Below are 23,481 nucleotides of genomic sequence, written 5' to 3' on the forward strand. Positions count from 1 at the left end.
ACCTTGTCTACTGGGCCATTTCGACGGAACTGATTTGTATCTGTGGTTCCAAATTTAAAACAAAAGACGATTTTTGTTTTTAATTTCAATTTAGTTTCGCCTTGTTACTGGCCAATTAGTTCGAAATTTAAATTACAATAATGAAACAATAAACATCCCGTGCACGAGATAAATAGAGCAGTTAAACGATAAATACGTTTTTAATTAATTATTTTTTTCAGCGAGCAACACCGCCCGAAATAACTTTTTAAACATGGCGGCTGGCGCTACAAAAAGTTAAACTTCAATCGGCCTTAATTCACTCGTTAATCTTTAGTTAGCATAATTAAACTCGACGCCATTACCCGATCGCAGTAAAACAGAGAATAACTAGATTCATCGGAATCGTTTATTTGTACAAGAATCGAATGTTTTTAAGAATTAAATCGAGTCGATTAGCGAGTTGCGTCTTAATCGATGTGGGCGAAGAAAGGTTTGTTGTCTTTGGTTTTATTGCAGTCTGTTCGGAGAATAGATGGCGTAAATACTAAACTCTGGTTACTTCGTCGCACCATATCGTTCATCATCATCATATCAGCCGTAGGACATCCACTGTTGGACATAGACCTCCCCAATACATATATATTGGACAAAAAATTATGTCACGTTTCCTGATACTTATCATCAAATCGGACATTACACAACATGTCCTCAAATACACGCATCCTATATTTGACCGGAATAAAACGTCTTTTCTAATAAACACATGTCTATATGTTATTATCACTATGTCAATATTGAGGGCAATATCCTTAATACGTCTTCACTACTGACGGGTGCCCTGATAACATATTTTGACAGTTCCCTGCCACAGATAAAAAAAGTAGATCTTGACATTCTAAGAGACTTTTAACTTTTAATATGCTTACACAGATTAAAAGCAAAAGCATAGTTTGTCTATGCCATTATTTTTTGTTCTTAAAAATCTCACTTTATTGTCGTATTAAGATTTAGATTTCTATTACATAAACATAAATAGATTTGTTACAACAAACATGTGTTTGTGTGTTATGCCATTATTGTACAGTAATTAATTACAAAAGGTCCATAATATTTCTACTGGAATTTGCACATACTATAATTAGTAGATATATGCACTATTTTGATATGTCACATATTTTTTCGCAAAAGAGAATTTGCATTTTATGTAAATGATCCATAACCTACATACAAGTTTACCTTATGTTTGCTTTCTGTGCAAGTGTGCATTGTTTCACTTCATAGCTAACGTATACCAAATTTCATATCAATTCGAGCACTAGAAATGGGCCAGACCCATGTTTACTGTTGTTAATTTGTAACAATTAGAAATATTAAAAAAAAACTGAACTAGTGTTTTTCCGCATTCGATTCATACATCGCATTGTAAAAAAAGAATACCTAAAAATGATTGCCTTTTTGTTTTCAGTTCCCGATCTGTACTGGTTTTAGTCTGTGACCGAAGCTTGGTCATTGTATTTTTTACACTGTGGCTCATTCAGGGTTGTCACCGATAACATATCGCAAATATTGATAGGAAGTATTGATTCGTTGATAAATTGGGTACTTTCTATCGAACTGATTTTTATTAGAACTCCCTTTAGAAACGGTTTATGGCTTATTTAGAGGATTTGCTTTGCGTAGCTACTATGTAAATCGATTAAGTTTAATTTTAAAATGTCTCACTCATTCATAATACGTGTTTTTAAATTTGATACTAGTATTAATCTTTGCAAGGTTACAATTCTGCAACTTACTTTATAAATACTAAAATGTAATAGGTAAAGCTTTGAAATGATATTTTACCCGATTTATCAAAAGAAGGTTAAAAAAGAGAGTTTTTTGTCACTTTTATGTGACGTATTAAGTTGGTGAAATTTGCAATGCGACGTCAAAAAAAATTCAAAAAAAAATCACGTTTGCTCGAAAAGTTAATTACTAGATAGTTTCTTTCTATCAATGAACTACTCGTAAGTCGTCCACCAAGTTAGAGGAAATAAAAAAAAACAAAGTTTTTGACAAAAAATCTTTTGAATGCCAGCTTTTATGCTGAAAGTATTTTTTATTGACTGTATTTGCTTTGTTACCAAACTACATACCGACTACTAGACGTGGATTATACAACATTCAACATTTGTCCCTACAACAGTACAAGTTGAATAAAACCTTATAAAAATCACTATGAATTCAAAACAAAATAGGCTAGTAATCGTAAATAAAAAGTATAATATCGCCTTCGATAAGATCACTCAGTTCTATCACTTAATATTCCCGATTAGCGAATTTTATGACATATGACGCGCGCGTGCACTCGTAATCTATAGTAATAGTTGTATCGCCTTGAACGTTATCTTATCTGGCAATACACATTTAAGACTGTCCTGAAAACTGAAGGTAACAATATATTAATACATTGAATTACATAAACAACGCTACGCGACGAGCTATGAGAGAGCTACGATCGGGGTTTCCTTGCGGGATAGAATCCGGAATACGAATTTTTGTCGAAGAAACTGAAGTCATCGACATAGCTTGAAGAATATGCAAGTTAAAGTGCAGGGCGAGCCACGTTGCTCGAAGAACAGGTAACCGTTGGGGGAGAGAGTTGCGGGCAACCGGTGGATAAAGTTGGTGAGTTGTCGTTCATAGTGGCGTTACTTTGCGGAGGTCCCCCAATGGAATACCTACAACGTTTTTATTTTACCTATACATCTTGCTGCTTGTTAATCATTAGGATCAAATCTCTCTTAACAAACATGGCAAATAATGTAAATGTAAGGAAGACCATGAAATGTAAACATTCTTCCCTACTTTTACTAAAGAAAAAAAACTTTTAGTCAGTTTTGATTCAGTTTAAAAATAAAATAACTATAAGAAACATTCATGGTTTGCTTTCTGTTCAAGTTGTCATTGACAAGGAACCACGGATTGGGTCGAAACATGCCGCGGCATAGTTCTCACACGTGAGTGACCAGTGTATTTTATTATTTTAATAATAAAAGAAACGTTACTTCTTTAGTAAATAATCCTATCTTCAATATTGAAAGTTATTTTATCTCAGTGTGACGCGGCTTCATAAAACATGACTTTACCTATATTTGCAAGTTAAATAAAGGCATTAGTTATTAATTTCTCATTCCATATAGAGGATGCGTGGGCGCAAGCAACGCATGTACTTCCTAATTGCGATCTACGGTGCGTTTGTTTGACGTGGGCTGTTGCATTGGCCTGCATAGCTGGCAGATGTAGAATACCTGGATATGATAAGCATACAGATATGTAATGCGTATTTGTTTTCCATTCTCGAATCTCTATAATCTCTATCTTTCCAAATATAGATTTTTTACGTCATTCGTTTTATTTCAGGCGGTAGGATGGCAAGGTACCCAGCTACCAATCAGCTCGCTAATCCTGCGGTCAAACAGTGCCCCTCTTTGTGCTTCGGCGTGGAGAGTAAAAAAATTACTGGCACGTGAGTTATCCCATCTTACTCTAGGTTGGCATCGCGTCTGCAAGACCACTGGTGTTGCAGATGTTTATGGGCGGTGGTGATCTCTTACCATCAGGAGACTCACTTGCTTGTTTGCCGCAGTCCATGGAATTCAGGCGACCGGATGGCCAAATACACAGACAAGCAGACACACATAGCGGTCAAACTTACCCCTCTTTTTGCTTCGGGGGTTAAAGAATACTCTCCTACACGCGTGACAGTATACCAGTACAGTAGTGCTATCGATCCTGAGTGTTGGGAGGAACTGGCTGCAAAGCGGTCATCTTGGCGATCTACCATCTCGAAAGGCGTCAAATTATTTGTGGTTTACCTGTAGTAGTTTTCTTAACACATCCAGTACACTTTAATCGAGTTATACTGTACGGCCTGCATAGCTTCACCTTCCTTCGCGAATACATTAGTTACGCGGTTTTACTGCATTTGTGCTCAGTCATTTGTTTTCGTTTATTACCCATGTTTCCGTACATAATATTGCATATTTTATACGTAATTCTAGGAAGGTTTGGAAGCTGGTTTGGCTGAACGAGAGAAATATACGAGACTTGGGTCCAGAAATTGCCATGAAAGGTCTTATGATTGTTTTCATTTTGGAAGTGTTGGAGCGTAAGATTAAGGATGGATAATTTATTGAATCAGGCGTTACTTTGCGGAGGTCTATATCAATGAACTAAAATAATTTCTTTGCGTGCGTTGTTGTGAAGTTCGCGGGTGAGAAAATAAATCCTTTTATTTCATTAGGGATGGATTAAAGTTGAAACCGATTAAATGTGAATTAGAATCGCATAACAATTGACATTCTATTTATGGCCTAAACGCTATTGATCATATTTTGTAGGGCTTTACTGAACTGAGGCGTCGATTGCTAGCCAACTCAATCGAGTAAATATTTGTTTAATATACTTTCATTAAATTCATGTAAAATCCCGCTAAGGTTATGGACAAGAAATTTGAAACCGGTGTTTGTCATACATGTAGATACCTACTTAGTTTCATTTTCATGGGGACTTTGGTAAAATCTCAGCAATTTTATTCGACTTCCAGATATGTTTTACGCGAGCGAACCCGTAGGTACAGACTAGTAGTTAATAAATATTCTCGTTCTAAAATTAAGGACAGTTAAGTCCCACATGCAAACGTATAAAACGTCGGAGCGCTTAATAAACATTATGGTGCACGGTTTAGTAATAATTAAGAGAATACGCTTCAAGGCTGAACTAATAAAATCGCGACGGGAATTAATGAATTGATTATGACTAAATTCACAGACGATCTAACGTCTTGTGAACTTATAATTCATATAGAATTATAGTCAGGGTGTCCACTACAAATCCTAAAAAAAATCCCTGACTTTTCCCTGACCAATCATGTACATTTCAAAGCAAGTTATATGTTTTTTTTACTGCCCGAGATATCTAAGCTAGACCCGATGATGGGAACCCACGACACACCGATCGTGCTCACTGTTTTATGGTGCCACTCTTAAATACGTCGCCCAGAACTGCAACGACTGTGTCAAAATATCGAGCTAAGTTTGGGAAATCACGAGTTTTGTCCCTGACTTTTTGGATTTGAAAGAAAGAAAACATTTTCTCTCTCATTTTCGATTTCTAGCAAATTTCCCTGATTTTCCCTGACGTTCCAGAAAGTGGAGGACACCCTGAAAGTGTAACAACTAGCTTTTACCCGCGGTTTCGCACGTGTAAACCCACCGTAAATCACTAGCTTAATTAACATTTCTTTAATTGATATTCACTTTTGGCCCCCAATCACGGGTCGATAGAGACAACTGCAGGTTGGACCGAAAATACCTACCTATTAAAAGTAAAATCAACGTTTCATAGTCCCCTGATTTCTTCTCCAAAACTTGACCTGTATGTAACTATTTTTTTCATTAAAAATTAAAGAAAGGCTTTGACTGTGTTCCTATGTTTTCCTTTTTTTTAATATAATCTAGTCAAATTTTTTTTTGGATGATTGAACACAGCGGAAAACCTGTTCTTTTTTAGGTTTTTGAAATTACATAATATCTAGTAATAATTAATTTATGAAAAATAGTAAAACATGGGACATATCAATAGTGTCCATTGAATAAAAAAAAAACTCTACTGGCATTACCCAGGGAGAAAACAGGGGACTACGTGTGTATGAAAAAACGGCTTGTGTTTCCTCTTATGTTTAGTTAAAAAAGACAGAAAACTGAGAGATTGTTAATAAGGACATTTATGAAGTAACTGCTATGAAAACCATTCAAACAGGGGGACGAAGGCATTTTAAGTCAAGACAAAACAAATGGACATAATATTCTTTAACTAACATAACAATGTGTACCCACAGACGCTAACTCGTAGCATTTACGGAAAAAATAACAAAGACGTTCAACAATGAATAATCGAACAAATGCATAGACAAATCGATAATCCGATAACTAGAAGTGACGAACTACTCGTAGATATAGATGTAGTGTATAGAAACAATAACAACTTGGACGCTGACCCTTATTGCTCAGAACAAGAACCAACATGGCGAACGGAAGCGGATACTAAGACAAGACCGCGTTGTTAGCTAAAAATAGCCGACCGGCTGGTAGCATACGCGATTGGACGAAAAACCATACCGAGCTTTAAGATGTCCTGACGAAACTTGAACCAGTTAAACATATGCATGATGAGATATAATCCTAGTGTTACTGCGAAAGCAACTTTGTCTGTTTTTGTGATACTTCCCCACGCTTACACCGCTGAATCGATTCTGATAGAAGTTTATATAGACATAAATTAAGATCCTGAAAAGGACACGGGCACACGGGACACGGGAAAACAATTAAGGAATTATTCGCTGATGAAGATTCAAAATTGTATGATAATAGCTCTAATGACAATAAAAAAGAGACAGATATAGAAAATGTGAGCCTAATTGCAGGACGTGTCTTGAAGGGAGCTACCGCAAGCTTTGCGAATTGATGTGAAGATAATAACGAAACACTTAATGATAGTGAGTTTAATAGGCGTCGCCAAAATATAGATACCATTTAAGTAGTATATTTATAACCATAATCAGCTTTTCCCCTCGTATACCAGTTTTGCAGTCATAATCAGCAGCAATCCTTTAATTCGGAACCTGATTGGGCACACAATGGAACCGATACTTGTCTTACGAGATATCTTGCTTGACACTGGAATGCCTGGGCCATGAGTCACGCTTATTGTTTGGCTAGCTCCCGCATTTGGATATCTGTCACGTTTGGATTCCAAGAAACTTAATAGAACCTTACTTTCGGTTTAAAAAAGGGCTAGAATTTGATTTTTAAAAGTCCAATTTCGCAAGGATTATTTCATTTCCTAAAGTAATTTACAGAACTTATATCCTACTAATATTATAAATGCGAAATATTTTACCTGTGTGCGTGTTTGAGTGTTTGCCAATCCTTCACAATAAAACAGCTAATATTAAGTATGAAGATATCGGACTTCTGGAGTTACACAAAGACTACTTTTTATCCCAATATTCCCACTAGATAGGGAAAAAGCACCAAAATATCAACTGCTTAGATTAGAAACATGAAATTGGCATGGGTGTTTTTTTATTCAACGTTAGGTGGTCTTCGTAGACCACGGCGTAGTTTTTGCAAATTCCCACGGGATTTTGCCTAGTAATACATAATTTTTTTACAAAAAAAAAAACTTGCACCAGGGTAGTCAACTTCATAACACCTGGACAATGGACTGTGTGATCTATCAATTACTTAATTTCTGTATAAACATGTACTTTTCTACCATTTTAAGATCAACTGTACTAAGAGCCACCATCCACAAGTTGGACACATCTGACTTACCTATACACTATCAGTATTTGCGGTGGGACAGCTTGTTTAAATAATTCAAGAACCAGATAATGCCTTTAAGGCAAAACAGTAGAGCAACATGACACATATAAGTAGAGCCTGTCAATCGAAAACCCACAAAGCTTACGCCTTAGGCTACATATAAAACCTAGTATAGCTAGGTTGCTTGAACAGGCTCTGACACCGCAACGGAAATCGCTAGACCATTCACTGAACAGAGAACGCCTAATGGGGGAGATAAAAACGATAAAAACGATGAAGGAATCGCTCCAGAAAAGGAATAAAAAGTTTAAGCGTAAGCAGGACGAGATTTAGTAAGTAGATCTTTTTATATGGACGACTTGATAGCTCGCTATGAAAGGAGTGTTAGTAATACGGAAACTAGAGGTAAGATAAAATTAGCATTAAGTTAAAGAACATTTGGTTTCTCAAAGGTAATCTTTGCATACATTCCTGAAAAATCAATTTCTTACGCTTCTCTGAAGAATTTATACGGAATGGAATGTATTTTTAAAACACAATGCAAAAACTAACATCTTCATACAAAAAGCATTATAAAATCAGTTGTACTTTTCAAAAAGCCAAGAAGGCGTAAAGATTTCGACACGAACACAATTCGATTCACGTCCGAACGGAAACTTTAATCGAAAAGAAATCGAAACTGAACAGAAAATAGCTCTTACAAAGAGCATTGTAATTGCATCACGTACGATAATCGTTGCTATTATGACATACGGGGCAGAATTACACCTAAGTATAATCCAATATTTATACGATCCATGCGTTCTTTTACCAATCTCGACTCGTGCATCCTTGTTGCTCTCGTGAGGATGCTACGTGTCAGAGCAGGATGCGTTTGCATTCGTATGCGAGTCCGTAGGTGTCTTATGTTTACCTCGGCTCGGGACAGGTAAATTCGATGACAATAGCAGTGGGAGTTTGTGTTTATTATAAGAAATACCTGAACGCAGGTAGACCCTCATTGTGGAACGCACCCCCTCGAATAATACAGTTTTCGGAAATACAATGAATAAGTAATTTATGTGAGGTGGAACACAATATTCCAACATAAATTTTCGGAAACGTTCAAGGTACCTGTAGCTTTTTTTCGGAAACCTCAATCAATGTTTGGGGTGACGTTTCGCTTCGGCTGTTGTGGTTGTTTTTGTTTGTTTTACGGGCAATTTGCGATTTGGACTAAACTGAACATTTTTATGATGCTTATCGGCCGAGCATTAGGCCGTGCCCGTGCTGCTGTAATTAAGTCGTCTCATTGCATTTCCACACTCGACGATGTTTATCTACGCATCGAATTGGCTGTAATGAGGCAGGTTACAACTCCTATGAATATTAACTACTACTTACAGTTTTTAGAGGCGTTTTGTAAACCAAATATTTGGAAATGTTTTGTTAGTGTTTGTTGCGTCCCTGTAGTACTTAACTAACAAAAGCCTAACTGAACAAATAAAGTTATATGAAGCAAAATAAAATAGTCCAATAAGGAATAAAGTTTTTGATGGAGCAGAACCTAAAGTACACAAATAAACATGTCGGATCAGTGAGTCGTAGCAAAAGCGACATGCAAAAAAACACACAATATGGTAATAATTGTGGCACAGTTTGAAAGTGTAAAAGCACAAATTCAAACTCAAATACCAACCATAATAACACATACGTCGATAAACATAGTATTGAATCTTACTTAGATACTTAATAAGTTTGAATTTGGAAAAGCAATTTGTTTTCGATGCACATGTAGATTGTAGAATCGTACAGAGGGCATTTTATAGAAGGCATTCGGAATTCAACATGATCCCATTGAATCATTGTAGTCGTTCAAATACCGGGAACATGCACAAATAAAGACCTACCTGGGAAGCACCTGCTGTTCTATAGTACAAATGGGTTCTTTTTGGTCAGGCAGGCTGTTCATAAATATAAGCGCCGCGTGAATTTCCTTTTATGTAATGTTTGTCTTCCAGTAATGTTAGATTTCAAGGGACATTTGGAAACGGTGCGAGTAATTTTTTGTCGCTCTAGACCAAGCGAAGAGAAATGATGTGTTTGTAAAAAAATGAATTAATCACGACCATAGAATGAATAAATTTCAGAAAGAGACTTGAACGCCTAAATCATAACTGAAAATTATATTAACAATTCTCATTTTCTTAACTCTATCATGAATGGAAAAGTTTGAAAAAATAAATGAAAAAAGAAGATGATGTAGGATAGAAAAAAAAATGTTGACATGTCAATACCTACAAGAGTGAGTCAAAAGTCAAGTAGCTTGAGGAGAGGTGAGGCGTTACGTAAACTGAGTAACATGATGACGACAAGACAGCATGACATGAATCGTTATAATGAGTCGTTTGTTATATTTGTAGTTAAACTTCAACCCGAATTCATTCTAGAGATAGACAGGGTTTTGTTAAAATTTTACAACTTGTTTGACCCTCATTTATAAAAACGAGTTTGTTTTTAAAATATCTGTAAGTTTAATAAGTGTGAAAACGGAGTTCAATTATTTAAAAGGCAATTAAAAATTAACTTTAAACTATCACTTGAAACGCAAGATCAATTTCAAAATCACAGGCGTCCCGATAGTCCCGAGACTAAAAGCTACAAGCCTAAAGAGATAATGAGAGGAGTAAATACTGGATAGATTTTCGGTCTTTGCGCTCACTTCGTCTAGCGCTGACTTCAACGCTCTGTCTCCGGCTAATGGAAGTCCAAATTGGCAGGGTATAAGATTTATTGGGTTCCAGGACTTACCTCACTCTCAGTCCAATCGATGAGACTAGACTTCTCCTCCAGAAGATTTTCTGAACTCCGTTTCTCGTCTTCCCCGTCGCCTTCGTCCTTGAACACTTTGACCTCATCAGTGGAGCCCAGGTCGTCCCCGCCGGAGCTCGCTGCCGAACTCGAGTGCGCATGAGGCATTTTCACCAACCCTTCACCCTAATACCCATGACACTACCTATCTATCATCCATGTCAACTTGCTCTACTTGGTCTATTAACATTTGGTCCGGTCACTTATGGACTAATTTAGGCAAATGTTTGGTACTAAAACTAAAATGAGATCACAGATAACTTTTGTCAGGTTAAACTTAAGATGCTAATGCTGAGGCGTTCCGTTTGACTTGCAGGGTTACATCTGAAACAAAAAAAAAACAATTGCAGTGCAGTTCTTGCCAGACTTGCATTTGACATATTTTCAACAAGATAATTCGACGTGGTTGCATGCATGGTAATCACGGGTACACTGAAGATAAATGTTATGTCCGTACTCTTCTTTGGTTCACGTGATCATGCATGAAGCATACAAGCGCGTCGAAACATCAGGAGCTCAATAAAGGTAAGCACGGTCGTCATCCCGTAGGTCATTAGACCACCCGGGATACATTAGTATCCCGGGAATCATTAAAAATTGACAAACATTGCTTTATATTTAATTGAAGTTTCACCTCCTAGATCAGAAAATTGTACTGCCTCTTTTGGAACGAATCCAAGTCACTTAAAGCCAAAATTCGAGCGACAAATTTCATCCACTTCAAACATTTGATATTAAAACACGTGTATAAGAAACTGATTCAACAAAGGTTCAACAACCCGTATCAAATTTGAATAGAGGCAAGAGCAAGTCAGCGTCATATGATACTGCACTCGTTACTATGTGCCGAGCATTTGTCATAGTTGGTATGTCAGAGGTGTGAACGTTGGTGCATTATGAATAATGACGGCGGTTGAGTTATGCATGTCAATGATCAGCGGGCTGGAAGGGTTTAGATGTGGCGTGGTAAGGAAAGGACTGTTTCAATGTTGTTTTATAGGGACAAAAAGAGTCAGCCAAGAGATGATCAAACTCAAAAACTTTACTCAAAAACTCAATGATCAATCAGCTCGCCTTACATTATCAATAGATATTTTCATACCTACTCCTCTTCAAACCGTTATAATTATGTTGATACGGTTTAATCTAAGCTACATTATTGGTAACTTTCAAGATGGTTTCTTTTTTTAAGGAACTGCACACTGCACTGCTGGTGCTGTTGTGTTTCGGCGTGGAGAGCAAGACAGCCGGTGTAATTACTGGCACTTGAGGTATCCCATCTTAGGCCTCTAGGTTGGCAACGTATCTGCAATACCCCTGGTGATGCAGATGTTTATGGGCGGTGGTGATCTCTTACCATCAGGAGACCCCACTTGCTCGTTTGCCTTCCAGTCGTATAAAAAAAAAACTTGTGTTGAAATATGAGCACTATTTTTCTTGTAGATATAAAAGGAAGTATTCAGTTCTATGCCAGTATCGAGCTCTTTAAACGATTCTGCCGACAGATCGGTTATTACTATACTATAACCATCGCGGAACTGTGCAGTATCACGTGTCATGTATAATGTAGTATCTTGTGCTATGCTTACACTGTAGAAACGATACTACATAATCATTTTGTACTCGTACCACAAAAGTTACAAGTGCCACAAATCTCCATAATTGTATTTTTTTGTATAAAAAACTAAACAATAATAATATGTATTCTGTTGACAGATGATTCGCGTTTTGTGCCATTCATCGTCATCATTAGCCGGAAGACGTCCACTGCTGAACAAAGCCTCCTCCCTAGAATACCACAATGTACGACAAATCGCCACTTGCATCCACTGGTTGCCCGCAACTCTCACGATGTCGTGTCATTCATTGTCTGGTAGTAACTATTACAACTTTCCCGTTTTTTTTCAGAGGGGAGAGGAAGAAATGGTCCGTCAAGACACAATAAATAATCTCGTTTTTCATAGAAATATTATCAGGTGTACGGAATCCTCAGTGCGCGAGTCCGATTCACACTTGGCAGGATTTTATTGTAGTCGATTGGAGGAAGTAATCTTTTATTAGGCTATAGCAGAGTTTTTGCGAGTTTTCATTGGCTGTAGGTATTCTCTTACTTACTTTTCGTCGAATGAAGTGTCTTTTATTTAACAGTATGATTGGTCTGTCTTCGTTTATCGACGTCTACATTTAATTACGTAATAGCCGTAACAGACGATCGAACGGTCCGGCGGACCGAGAGGGACACAACTGTCTGTTAGAGTAAGATGGTGGTATGGATATCCCATTCTAACAGATGGCTGCGTCCCTCTCGGTCCGCCGGACCGTTCGATCGTCTGTTATCGCTATAAAATTAACTTGATCTTTCCTTAAGCCTTATTCACATTTATCTGTCATGTTGTGTTGTGGTCACAGATGTTGTGATGCTCTGTCTCTCTATAGCTTTGATGTGACACAACACAAGCCGTCACAACACACTGCATCACATAAGTCTATCTATCTATCTATCTATAACAGCCCTTATAGCGCCCGTCTTCGGACATAGGCCTCCTCTCTACTTTTCCAGTCTTGCCTATTCATTGCCACTCGCATCCAGTTTACGCCAGCTTGTTGCCGGATATCATCTGTCCATTTCCGTGTCGCACAAAGAGCAATGGAGCGAATAATGCTCGGAATACACCTTCTGGACCGAAAGAAAAATGAGTTGATCAGACAGAAGACTAAAGTGAATGACGTAATAACAGAAATAGAACGCAGAAAGTGGAGATGGGCAGGACATATTGCTAGAATGGACCACAGTCAAAGTCCTGGAGTGGAGACCCCGTGCTAACACCCGCTGTAGAGGACGACCACCAAAAAGATCACATAAGTAGACCATATAAAATGTATGAAACCGATACCGTTCTGATGTGTCACGACACAACACGACAGATAAGTGTAAATGCAGCTTTATATTGCCATCTTAATTAGGTAGATTCCTGGGTAAAAAAAATCGGCAATAAGCGCGGAAGGCTTAGCCTCGGACCGCCAAGTGTAGCGCCAGCAAGACCGTCGACGTCACTTTTCACTCTAATTTACCTACTTAGCTACTCATTTTGTATAGTTCGGTTATTTATTTGCATATAAATAAATAATACTTAATCACAAAAACAAATTCTGGACCTTGACAAATTTTTAAACAGCATTCTCAGACCCTACTTAAAACTAATTGCCGGCCTTAGGGCTGTTTCACCTCACCACCCATTGATTAATTTTAACTGACGGATAAATTTGATGCCGTCTCCGTCTATTCGAACAAAACAAAAAAAGACGGCATCGCATTTATCCATCAGATAAATTTAATCAATGGATGGTGAAACAAGGGGTTACTGTTACATCACCACAAAATACTCGACATGTATTTTTTTCTTTTGTCATATACAAAAAAAAATTGACAAAGATAAGGTGCGTTAAAATTCGGTATTGGGAGCCCCCAAGACACCTCAGTAAAAAGTGTACGTAAGAGTGACGTCACACGGAACTTTAACCGGCTATACTCATCCATACTAATATTGTAAATGCGAAAGTGTGTGTTTGTTTGTTTGTCCATCTTTCACGTCGAAACGGAGCGACGGAGCGACGTGATTTTTGGCGTAGAGATAGTTAATGGGCCAAAGAATGACATAGGCTACTTTTTATCCCGGAAAAATGCACAGTTCCCGAGGAAACAGCGATAATCGAATTCCACGCGGGCAAAAGCTAGTATGTCCATAATTTTTGTTTAATTTACAAAAGACGACATTGTACATGACGGACTAATTATAATTTTAATTTCTTACCCTTTTCTTGCCAAGTTGAAACAAGTGTACTGAATTCAAGCCTCGTTGGATTTTTGTAGAGCTAACAAAAATAACTTAAAAAAAATACAAAAAGATGATCTAAATGATGTATCATATATGATACAATGCCAAGAAAAGGCCAAAAAATTCTGTTCAACAAAGCCCCTTGTTTCTCTTAACTCGGGACTAGCGATGGTAAAGCTGTCAGCTAAAAAAACACTCCAAAAAGCAATTCCCTTAACACAACCAAAAACAATAAAATGCGAACACTTAAAATCGAAAACCGGGCGAAAGCATTCGTAAATAGAATAGCTCGAGCTGTAAACACTGGCATAAACTGCAAATGGAAATATCTCCTGCCCGGTAATGGGATCCTGTTAGGTATCGTTTTATGGTCGGCTTTTACGAGTATGCTATATGACGCTAAGGGTCATATAAGCAGATGTATTGTCTGGTAGGTATTTAGCTGGCCATGTTTTAGGGGTTTACACTTTCAACTGATCTTTAGATTGCTTGTACAAGTACAACGTGTCCATGCTCTCTGAACAATGATAGAACGAGTTGATTGGGGAATTTATAAGCTACATAGGTTTGTCTTACAAAGCCTCATACGAGTGTCAAACGCCACAGTATTAACAGAGAAATGACTGATTTACGATTTCATACTTGGTAGCAGCCTGTATGAAGAGGAGACACAATATTAAGGGGCTGTTTCACCATCCATTGATTAATGTAGTCTGACGGATAAATGAAAATGCCGTCGTCTCTGTCTATTCGAACAAAACAAACAGAGACGGCATCACATTTATCCGTCAAATAAATTTAATTAATGGGTGGTGAAACAGGGGTTAATATTTTTTTTTATTATATTCATCTACTCAAACCTATTAAGACTATGTTATTTTGAGTATTAGCGTCGTAAGCGGTCACAGCGGAAGACCAGCGTTGGCCTCTTCGGCCAGCACTATGCTGAGCTGAGACCGTTTCGCGATTTCGCAAATACTTTCATTAATATTTACTTTATATTTGTTTATTTTGTGTTTATGTAATTTGCGAAATGCGAATAAACGTTTTCTATTTCTATTTTATTTCTATTTCAAATAATTAACAATATCAGAACATTCCTGAAAAGGAACTTTACTCGGTTTTGGTTTGTGCAGTATCGAGAATAGAATACGAGTAGAATTTATATCGGGATGAAATCTCAACATCTCATCCGCCGGGTGCGTAGGTATAGTCATGAAATAAGGCACTGTAGTTTATAATTATAATGCAATGTCAATATAATGCAATTTTGGGAATTTCCGCGGAAATTTTTATTTGTTACTTCACGTTAAAATGGCCGGATTTGAATGAAATTTGGTATGTAGATAGCTGGACATCTGGAATAACACACAGAATACTTTTATGGCGATATTCCCACGGGATTTGGATAAAATCACGAAACCTCAACCGCTGGGTTTAGAGCCATGAAATGTATCATGGTCGTTTTTAATGCAACATCCTAGACGATTTGATTTTTGGGAAGTTCCACTGGAATTTCGTAAAATCTCGGAATTTTAATTCAACTGCTAGATTTAATAGGTTCACGCGTGCGGAGCTGCAGATAAACACCAGTACACATATTTATTAAACCTACAATGCATAGAATATGTAGGTATAATAAAAACAACTTCTGTGAACGATCCCTAAAGAAAGAACCCAAACCCAAGTCACGTTCTGAAAGGCATAATTTAAAACACGAGCCCTAGGTATTGAAGTTGACGGACGTGTCTGTCTAGCATGTCGTGTCGTGAACCTAGATGACTCAGTGATAAGGTGATAACGTTTATGAGCCGCCGTGAGTGGTTTTTTTTTATTGCTCCGCTAACGTTTTTCCTTTGGCGTTTTTTTATGTCAGCGAACCCGCTGATTCTGTATGTTAGCCTTTTTTTTCTAATGCTGGCAAAGCAAAGTTTCACTGTTTTTTTTTCACATTTGGTTTTGTGTTTGGTTGAATTTTTATTTGTGTATGTGTCTGCCGTGTCGTGTCTGGTTCATATTTTACCAGCATCTAGTAGTCGTATCGAGTTGACTTTGTAATAGCTATGTACATATTCGATGCCAATGCAAACGAGTAGGTACAGTAAGCATTGCAATCGAAGTGAAAAGCTGAGTGTATAACCATCGCCTGCAGCTCGGGTGGATATAAACTTCTCGGGTATAAAATGACGTGATTTCTGCATTTGTACAATCTACTATTATATAAGCCTTTAAAACGTTAGACGTAGGTAGTTTGTTGTCGGAGCTCGTGTCGATTACAATCAACATAAAAGTTCGTATTAAAAATATTTTGTTAAAAAAGACATGTATTTAAATAGAGTCAATCAATCATACCAGATCACTTTTCTAGGAACACGCAGAAAACTATGCAGTTAGCATGTAGTTAGCCAATAAGAGAGCTAATTAGGTAATACACATTCTTGCTCTTATCGCTCTTGCAATAAGGTCGAAGTTGCATGATTAGCAAATGATTAAGCTACTTAAGAGACCGTAGTTGTAAATTTTATATAAAAACATATTCCTTGATCTAAGTAAGAGTTCCGTATCCAAGGACTATAGGGAGACCTGCGGAAGAAAGTTCGAAATTATTAATCCTCTTTTCGTCGAAATCTTGTTGCGCCGGATTCTTGTTTCGTCGAATTCTTATTCAACATATATATATAACTAGCTTATGCCTGCGACTTCTTCTGCGCGGATCTAGGTTATATCGCGCTGGCGCCCTCTACCGGAATAAAAGGTATCCTATGTTGATCCTTGGGGTTAATACTATCTCTATACCAAATTTCATCAAAATCGGTTAAGTGGTTTCGACGTGAAAGCGTAACAGACAGACAGACAGAGTTACTTTCGCATTTATATTTAAATATTAAGTAGAGATAGTAGGGATTGGTATTTTCAATTTCCATAGCTTTGTTGTTTTTTACAGCTGAAAAATCCGATAAAACCAGAATCCGACGAAATTTCCTTCTAAGCTACGGAACCCTAAAAAAAGCACCTATCACCGCGGTTCCTTAAGATATTTAACAGTAATTAATGCTTAGTAAGACCACCAATGGCGTTCTAGTCGTCTAAAGAAGGCGGCGCCGCCCAGTAGGCGGTTGAACCGTACACGGCAAGAATACTTTTTTTGCATGGGACCGCATAAATGAAGTTAGAGCGATTAAGACGTATTTCTGTAATTTAATAGGCCTTTTTATACATGGTTTATAGGGAATAATATGAGAAATAGAAAACGCAAGCTAAAAGCACGAGGCTCCTATAGGTAAAAAACTTAAATGACTTGTTGTATGTAGTAGTAACGTGTCCTAGATTAGTCGACGTTCCATATTCGAAAAATGACAAGTCCCAAGAATGAGGGTTATCGCGTATGAATTCGCCGCTAGAGGCGCTAGTGTAGCGAGAGGTCTCCGAAATGTCAAATGTCACTGTTCTTGGGTGAGCTACGCGGGTTCATTTATAATTAGATTAATTTTGTGAATATTTCCAGCAATATCTGAAATTAATTATGGCAAACATGTATTACGGGGCAATGAATGTCTGTGTTTTGAGACAGTTTTGTCTTTCGGAAACCTTCGTCCTCCCTTTTTTCCGAACAAAACGGGACTACTCAGCACTGTGGCATGGCATGCTCGATACTTTTACGAGTATGGTACGGCTTTAATGTATTAAATATGATTTAAATGTTAATTTTGTTTTCACGCCCGTAATAAAATAACAAACTAACCACTATACTTCAGGCAGGACCTTTGTCTAAAGTGGCGCCAACTAGTGAGCGCGAAAACGGGACTGTTCATTCTGTGCACTACTCCATACAACAGATCATCTTAAGTTTTTTACCTAAATATGTATACGGCAAACGCAATACATACAGTTGATGCAGTTGACGACAAAAGCCCAATAAGTAGGTGAAGTAGATGACTATAGACTCACTCCTGCCGGCTCGTGCCGCGGCACCGATTTCAAACTGGTATTTAGACAAATATTGTCATGGTTTTTTGCAGACATTTTTGTTATAATTTTTTTTAATTTAATTTCGCTATGATTTCTTTGCTAAGTTTCTTTGGCATATGCAAAATTAAACACGCAGCGCGGACAAGGACTATGACAGGACTCTCGATATTCTTTTGTTTTCTTTCCGCGCTGCTTGCTTCCAATTTTATTAGTGGCCAATTGCTAGACAGCGTTGGTATACAAACTCTTTATTAAAACTTTGTAAATGCGTCGTCTACAGTATGGAATGTAAATATGACATCAATAGCACAAAGGTTCCACATTGGTAAACGATTCAGTTTCTTTAACTGACCGCTTGAAGTGAGTGAATGAAAATGTCTGTATCGCTGTCGCTGAACCGTGCTTGAACTGAATCGCAAAAGTAACGTCGTGGTAGAGCCTAAACTGAATCGTATAGAGCGTGGTAGGCCCCCTGTAGGTACATACCTACTTAAATTAGACGGCAATGCTAGTACCTGTCTATAGGCCTCTTTGACTACAGAACTCTATAAATATACAAGAAACTAATTGTTTACTGTTAAGATTCAATTCAAGAAACACCTATTTTTCAAACCACAGTTAATGCCACGCATGTTCGTTTTTTTTCCTAAACAGTTATAGGAACTTGTTGTATAAAAACTAGACTTGCTTATATGCATGTTTCCTTGTAAAATTACTGATGGGCAATAAATCAGTTAAGCGTAAACGAAGGGGTATTTATTATCATAATTTATTGACCATGGATTTAAAAAAGTGCAAATGTGAGACCGTTGAACTATTTACACTTAAAACTAAAGCAATATTTTTAACCCTTTTTAGCGTTCCGGAGCCAGAATGGCAAAAACGGAACCCTTATAGTTTCGCCATGTCTGTCTGTCTGTCCGTCAGTCCGCGGCTTTGCTCAGGGACTATCAATGCTAGAAAGGTGTAATTTTGCACGAATATATATGTAAACTATGCCGACAAAATGGTACAATAAAAAATTCTAAAAAAAATTTTTTTTGGGGTACCTCCCATAGACGTAAAGTGGGAGTTGTTTTTTTTTTCTCATCCAACCCTATACTGTGGGGTATCGTATCGTTGGATAGGTTTTTTATAACCATTAGGGGTTTGCGTAGACGATTTCGACTTTTCGATACAGCGATTTGTTTGCGAAATATTCAACTTTAAAGTGCAAATTTTCATTAAAATCGAGCCCCCCCCCCCCTCTAAAATCCAAACCGGTGGGTGGAAGAAATTGAAAAAATTCAGGATGGTAGTAAGCATATCAAACTTACAAGGAAAACTATAACGGCTAAGTTTGCCTATATTTAAACTTGGAAGATTCTGTATAAAATACGAAATCCTTAGAAAAATATTACTTAATTTTTTCGTAATGGCTACGGAACCCTATTTTGGGCGTGTCCGACACGCTCTTGGCCGGTTTTTATAGTTCCTTATACAGTCACCAGCTCCGTCAGCCAGCAGTTCCGTACAGGTACAGCTATAAGACAACCAAGCGTGCATAAGTATCTGGTATGACTTCTAGGGCCGGTAGGACGTGTCAGATAATTATGCACGCTCCTCGATATTAAAGCAGGTGACAATAAGATTGTTTTTTTTGGAGTCTTTTTTGTTTTTTTTTATTTCAACTCCAGATTATGCTACTTTTACGGCCATCCCATAAAATACAAACTGAAATATAGATAAAAGAAATCGAGCCCAGGTCCTCAGCATTCCGTGCAATACAAAAAAAGACAAAAAAGACTCCAAAAACCAATATTAATTTGATTGCTTATAATAGAGACATCTCTTGTCCGGGTGAGCGGTTAGTTCCAATAGGGTGTTGAAAGTTTCTCGATGAGGGCTACAACATAGATGTCGCTACTGTCGCTGCTTAAGTGACTAAATAAGAAACAAACAAGCTGCGATATGTGGTGCATAGGAGAAATTCGTGTATGTACTCCTGTCCAGTGGTGGTGTAGTGGTATAGCACGTGGCACGGATTGCCGAGGACCTGGGTTCGATTCCCAGCGCTGGAATCTTTTTCTGGTTTTTCTGTGTATCTATATCTCAGTTTGTATTTTTGACAGGTGACAATACCTTAGTCGGGAAAATGGAACCCTTGTAGGATCACTTTGCTGTCGATATTACATCTAAATCGGTTTAGCGGTTTATACATCATGAGGTAACAAACCATCAGACTTACAAACTTTCGCATTTATAATATTAGTCGGATAGACTAAACGAAATACAACACTAACGCTAACCTAGCTCAAGAGTTTTACAAGAATCTTACTCAGCCTTTATTTACTCGTCCCAAAATATACTAAACCAAACTCCGACAACGCACAATAATTGACCATATTCCTCTACAAATTAGGTTCTTATTTCCATATACAACGCTGGCAATTACGCCTTTTTTTTACTCATCTTCATACGTGACCCGATACTCGACACCCTTGCATGTGCTACTGTAGGGGTGGCTATTGGACGACCTTATGTGTATAGCGTTAAGGTTCAGAATGCGGGTAAATAGTTCAGGATATAAGATATGCGACAAAAATTTTGAAAAAAAAAAGACACGTGTTTTCTGTCTAAGAATACAATGGTGTCTAATATGGAATAGTTATGGGGCACGTTTTTAGACGGAGTTAAATGATCAGTAGCATTTTGTGACGGAAAAACGTCACGGCATTGACAGGACGGCCTTTAGATGCCTAATGCCTTTTATAAGACCCGACGCAAAAAGGGGGTGTTATAAGTTTGACACCAATGTCTGTCTATCTGTCTCTGGCATCGTAGTTTTCGGACGGACCGATTTCGATGCTTTATTTATGTGAAAGTTAGTTTATTTGCGGTGGTTCTTAGCTATGTTTGATGAAAATCAGTTCAGACAGTTTTAAGATATTGAACTTAGAAATGACAATGTCGGAGGGATTTTTCTAATACTTAAACCTACCTAATCAGAGGCGTTTCGGACACTCGCGATCACAATCAAATGACAGATTTTGCATACAAAAACTGTCACTTAATTGCGGCCACGAGCGTCCGAAACATTAGGCAATACGGCCTCTGGTTATAATAATAATAATGCTTTAGTTTTGGCTGCAAAGCAAAGTAAAGTCGCCGACATTGGTAGAAGGATAGCGAAGCTCAAGTGGCAATGGGCGGGTCATATTGCCCGAAAAACCGATTCGTGGTGTAAGGTTGTTCTGGATTGGAGACCATGGGAACAGAAAAGACCAGTGGGCAGACCGCAAAAATGATGATGGCAAACTCTTGGTAGAAGAGAAGGCTAGAAGAAGAGAGAGAGAGAGTTTTGGCTGACTGTACTTTTTACTGACTGTACGCGCATTTTCATCCCAACTACACATACATCGGTACCAAATTTCAAGCCAATCCGATCAATAGAATTAATGAAATTTGGTTTGCAAGATTGACCTCAACAAACAAACATTGAAAAGCTTGTCAACTGGCTCACAAAAATGAATATAAAGAACAAGGGTGTTCACAATGTTCTCGAAAACAATAACGGCGGTCTTTTTTTTTGACCGACTGACCGTTACGTTGTACTCGAGTCGTAAATCTTGATTTGGTTTTGGAAATAAAAATTGGCAGACGAAAGCTATTGAAGTTCACAGCGAAAGAGAAAAGTCTCGTGCACAATTAAAAATAAAAACAATAGAACGGCACACGAGGTCACGTAAGGCGCCTTTATGGTTAAGTAAATAGCCATACCCATACGTTTGTATCTTCCCGGCTCATTCTATAATAATGATAATAATTTTTATTTCGACCAACATAGGGTTATAGTGTAATGTATCATGAAATGAAGCCCCACTCGAGTTTATGGTTTAAAAAATGGGTCCAGTGGTTCAAAAAAGATAACATCCCATTGGTATCTCCTGTAATTTTGTAAAACCTTCAAAACGATATGACGGTAATAAAAAAAAGATTGTAAAAAAATCATTTTACCACTGTCCTCAAGATCAATATGTATTGTATGCGAGTATGTGTATACTACGAAATCTTAAAAACACTTTTTTACTAACTATTTGACAACTCCTGAATTATAGGTACTGTCTCTTTCTAAAACGCTTTTCTCTATTCAGTAAGTATGGCGCGCTACTTGCGTGGTATGCACATGCAAGTATGTTTTTCTCTGTAATCTTAAGTTTCGATCCTTTATAACTTTGTGTTAAATAAAGGTAGGTTAAATAAAACATAAGCATAATCATAGCACACTCAGCAACAAAAATATACATACGTTTGAAGTGCCTAAAATTTTGCACTTTGGCTGTATTCATAATATTTTTGTTGCTGACTGTAAAAGCTTTGCTTAGTTTTAGACTACGTCAATGGGTGTCACTGTTTTCCCATTCGAAAACACGCATTGACAAGCATTAATTTATAAATTAATAAAAAATTATTAAAATGCCACATTGCTGCTATAATAATAAAACCTATAATAAATCCGTCGTATCATCAGACCCTGCCAATTCACACCACATTTGTTAGCAACCTATTTAAGCCCAGTAGCTGCCTCCAATTATGGAGCTCGGAGCCTCGCAATCACCCTGTACCACGAGACTTGGCTGTGAAACAATGGTGTTTTGAACACCAAGGGAACGTCGACTTTAAACTGATGACAATAAGGATTAGTATAATCTGTTTTAGGTACGTTTTTTAATACAAAATTATAATTATAGACGGCCTGTAATAAAGCATATGTATGTGCTTAATCGTTATCATATATCAGTCGTACGATGTCCACTGTTGGAGACCCATGGATCTCCAGTTGCTTGGGTTGGAAGCATCCTGTATACGCCGTGAACCTGCGCCTTTAACCAGGTCATCTGACCATCTTATTGGTGGACGAATATGCTGCGTTGTCTAGCGCGATAAACGAAATTACAACCAATGACTAGCTTGGATGTCAGGCAAGCGCAGTCAACAAAAAAGCTTGTTTTGAATTTTTAACAAAAAAATACTAATGTTACTAATGTTGGGTTGGCAATAGATGTTTTTTAATATTCTTTGTTTTTTTTTACTGTCTATTTATTCATAATCTTTTTTTTACAGTCGTCATGTCACTTGTGTGTTACATTGTGTTTTTTACTCCTCATAGTAACAACTAAAATAACTAAGTAAAAAGCGCGACTGATTAAATTTTCTTTTACAAAATCCCAAGCCAATTCGTTTCTGTTTGCTAACAAAAAATATTAAAAATAAACCCGAATCAATTTTCAAAACACGGACGAGCGTACGCGCATAGGCTTGCTTGCATTGGTACCGGGCCCGTAGCGAACCGGTTCGGATGCGTGAGCTCGTTGGTGAAACGATTATTATACATTCGGCGTCGGAATTTCGAGGGCTGCGCGGGCGCCAGTCTAGTATCGTCGGTGCTACTGGGTACATTCGAGGATTTAAGCCTCTAACATTATTTGTTTTTA

The 23,481-nt window shown here is 37.6% G+C and overlaps 1 protein-coding gene across 7 annotated transcripts in view; it reads right to left on the minus strand.

Annotated features, from left to right (window-relative positions):
- pan (transcription factor pangolin) overlaps positions 1-23,481 on the minus strand; it is a 186,288-nt gene that overhangs the window by 130,176 nt on the left and 32,631 nt on the right. For all 7 annotated transcript variants that reach the window (XM_074102519.1, XM_074102524.1, XM_074102518.1 and 4 more), the window contains exon 2: positions 10,143-10,526. In XM_074102519.1, coding sequence (XP_073958620.1) covers positions 10,143-10,310 — 168 coding nt within the window. In that variant the 5' untranslated portion in view covers positions 10,311-10,526. The remainder of the gene's footprint in view (positions 1-10,142; positions 10,527-23,481) is intronic.

Source organism: Choristoneura fumiferana, chromosome 19, assembly GCF_025370935.1.
Source record: "Choristoneura fumiferana chromosome 19, NRCan_CFum_1, whole genome shotgun sequence".
NCBI classification, from domain to species: Eukaryota; Metazoa; Arthropoda; class Insecta; order Lepidoptera; family Tortricidae; genus Choristoneura; species Choristoneura fumiferana.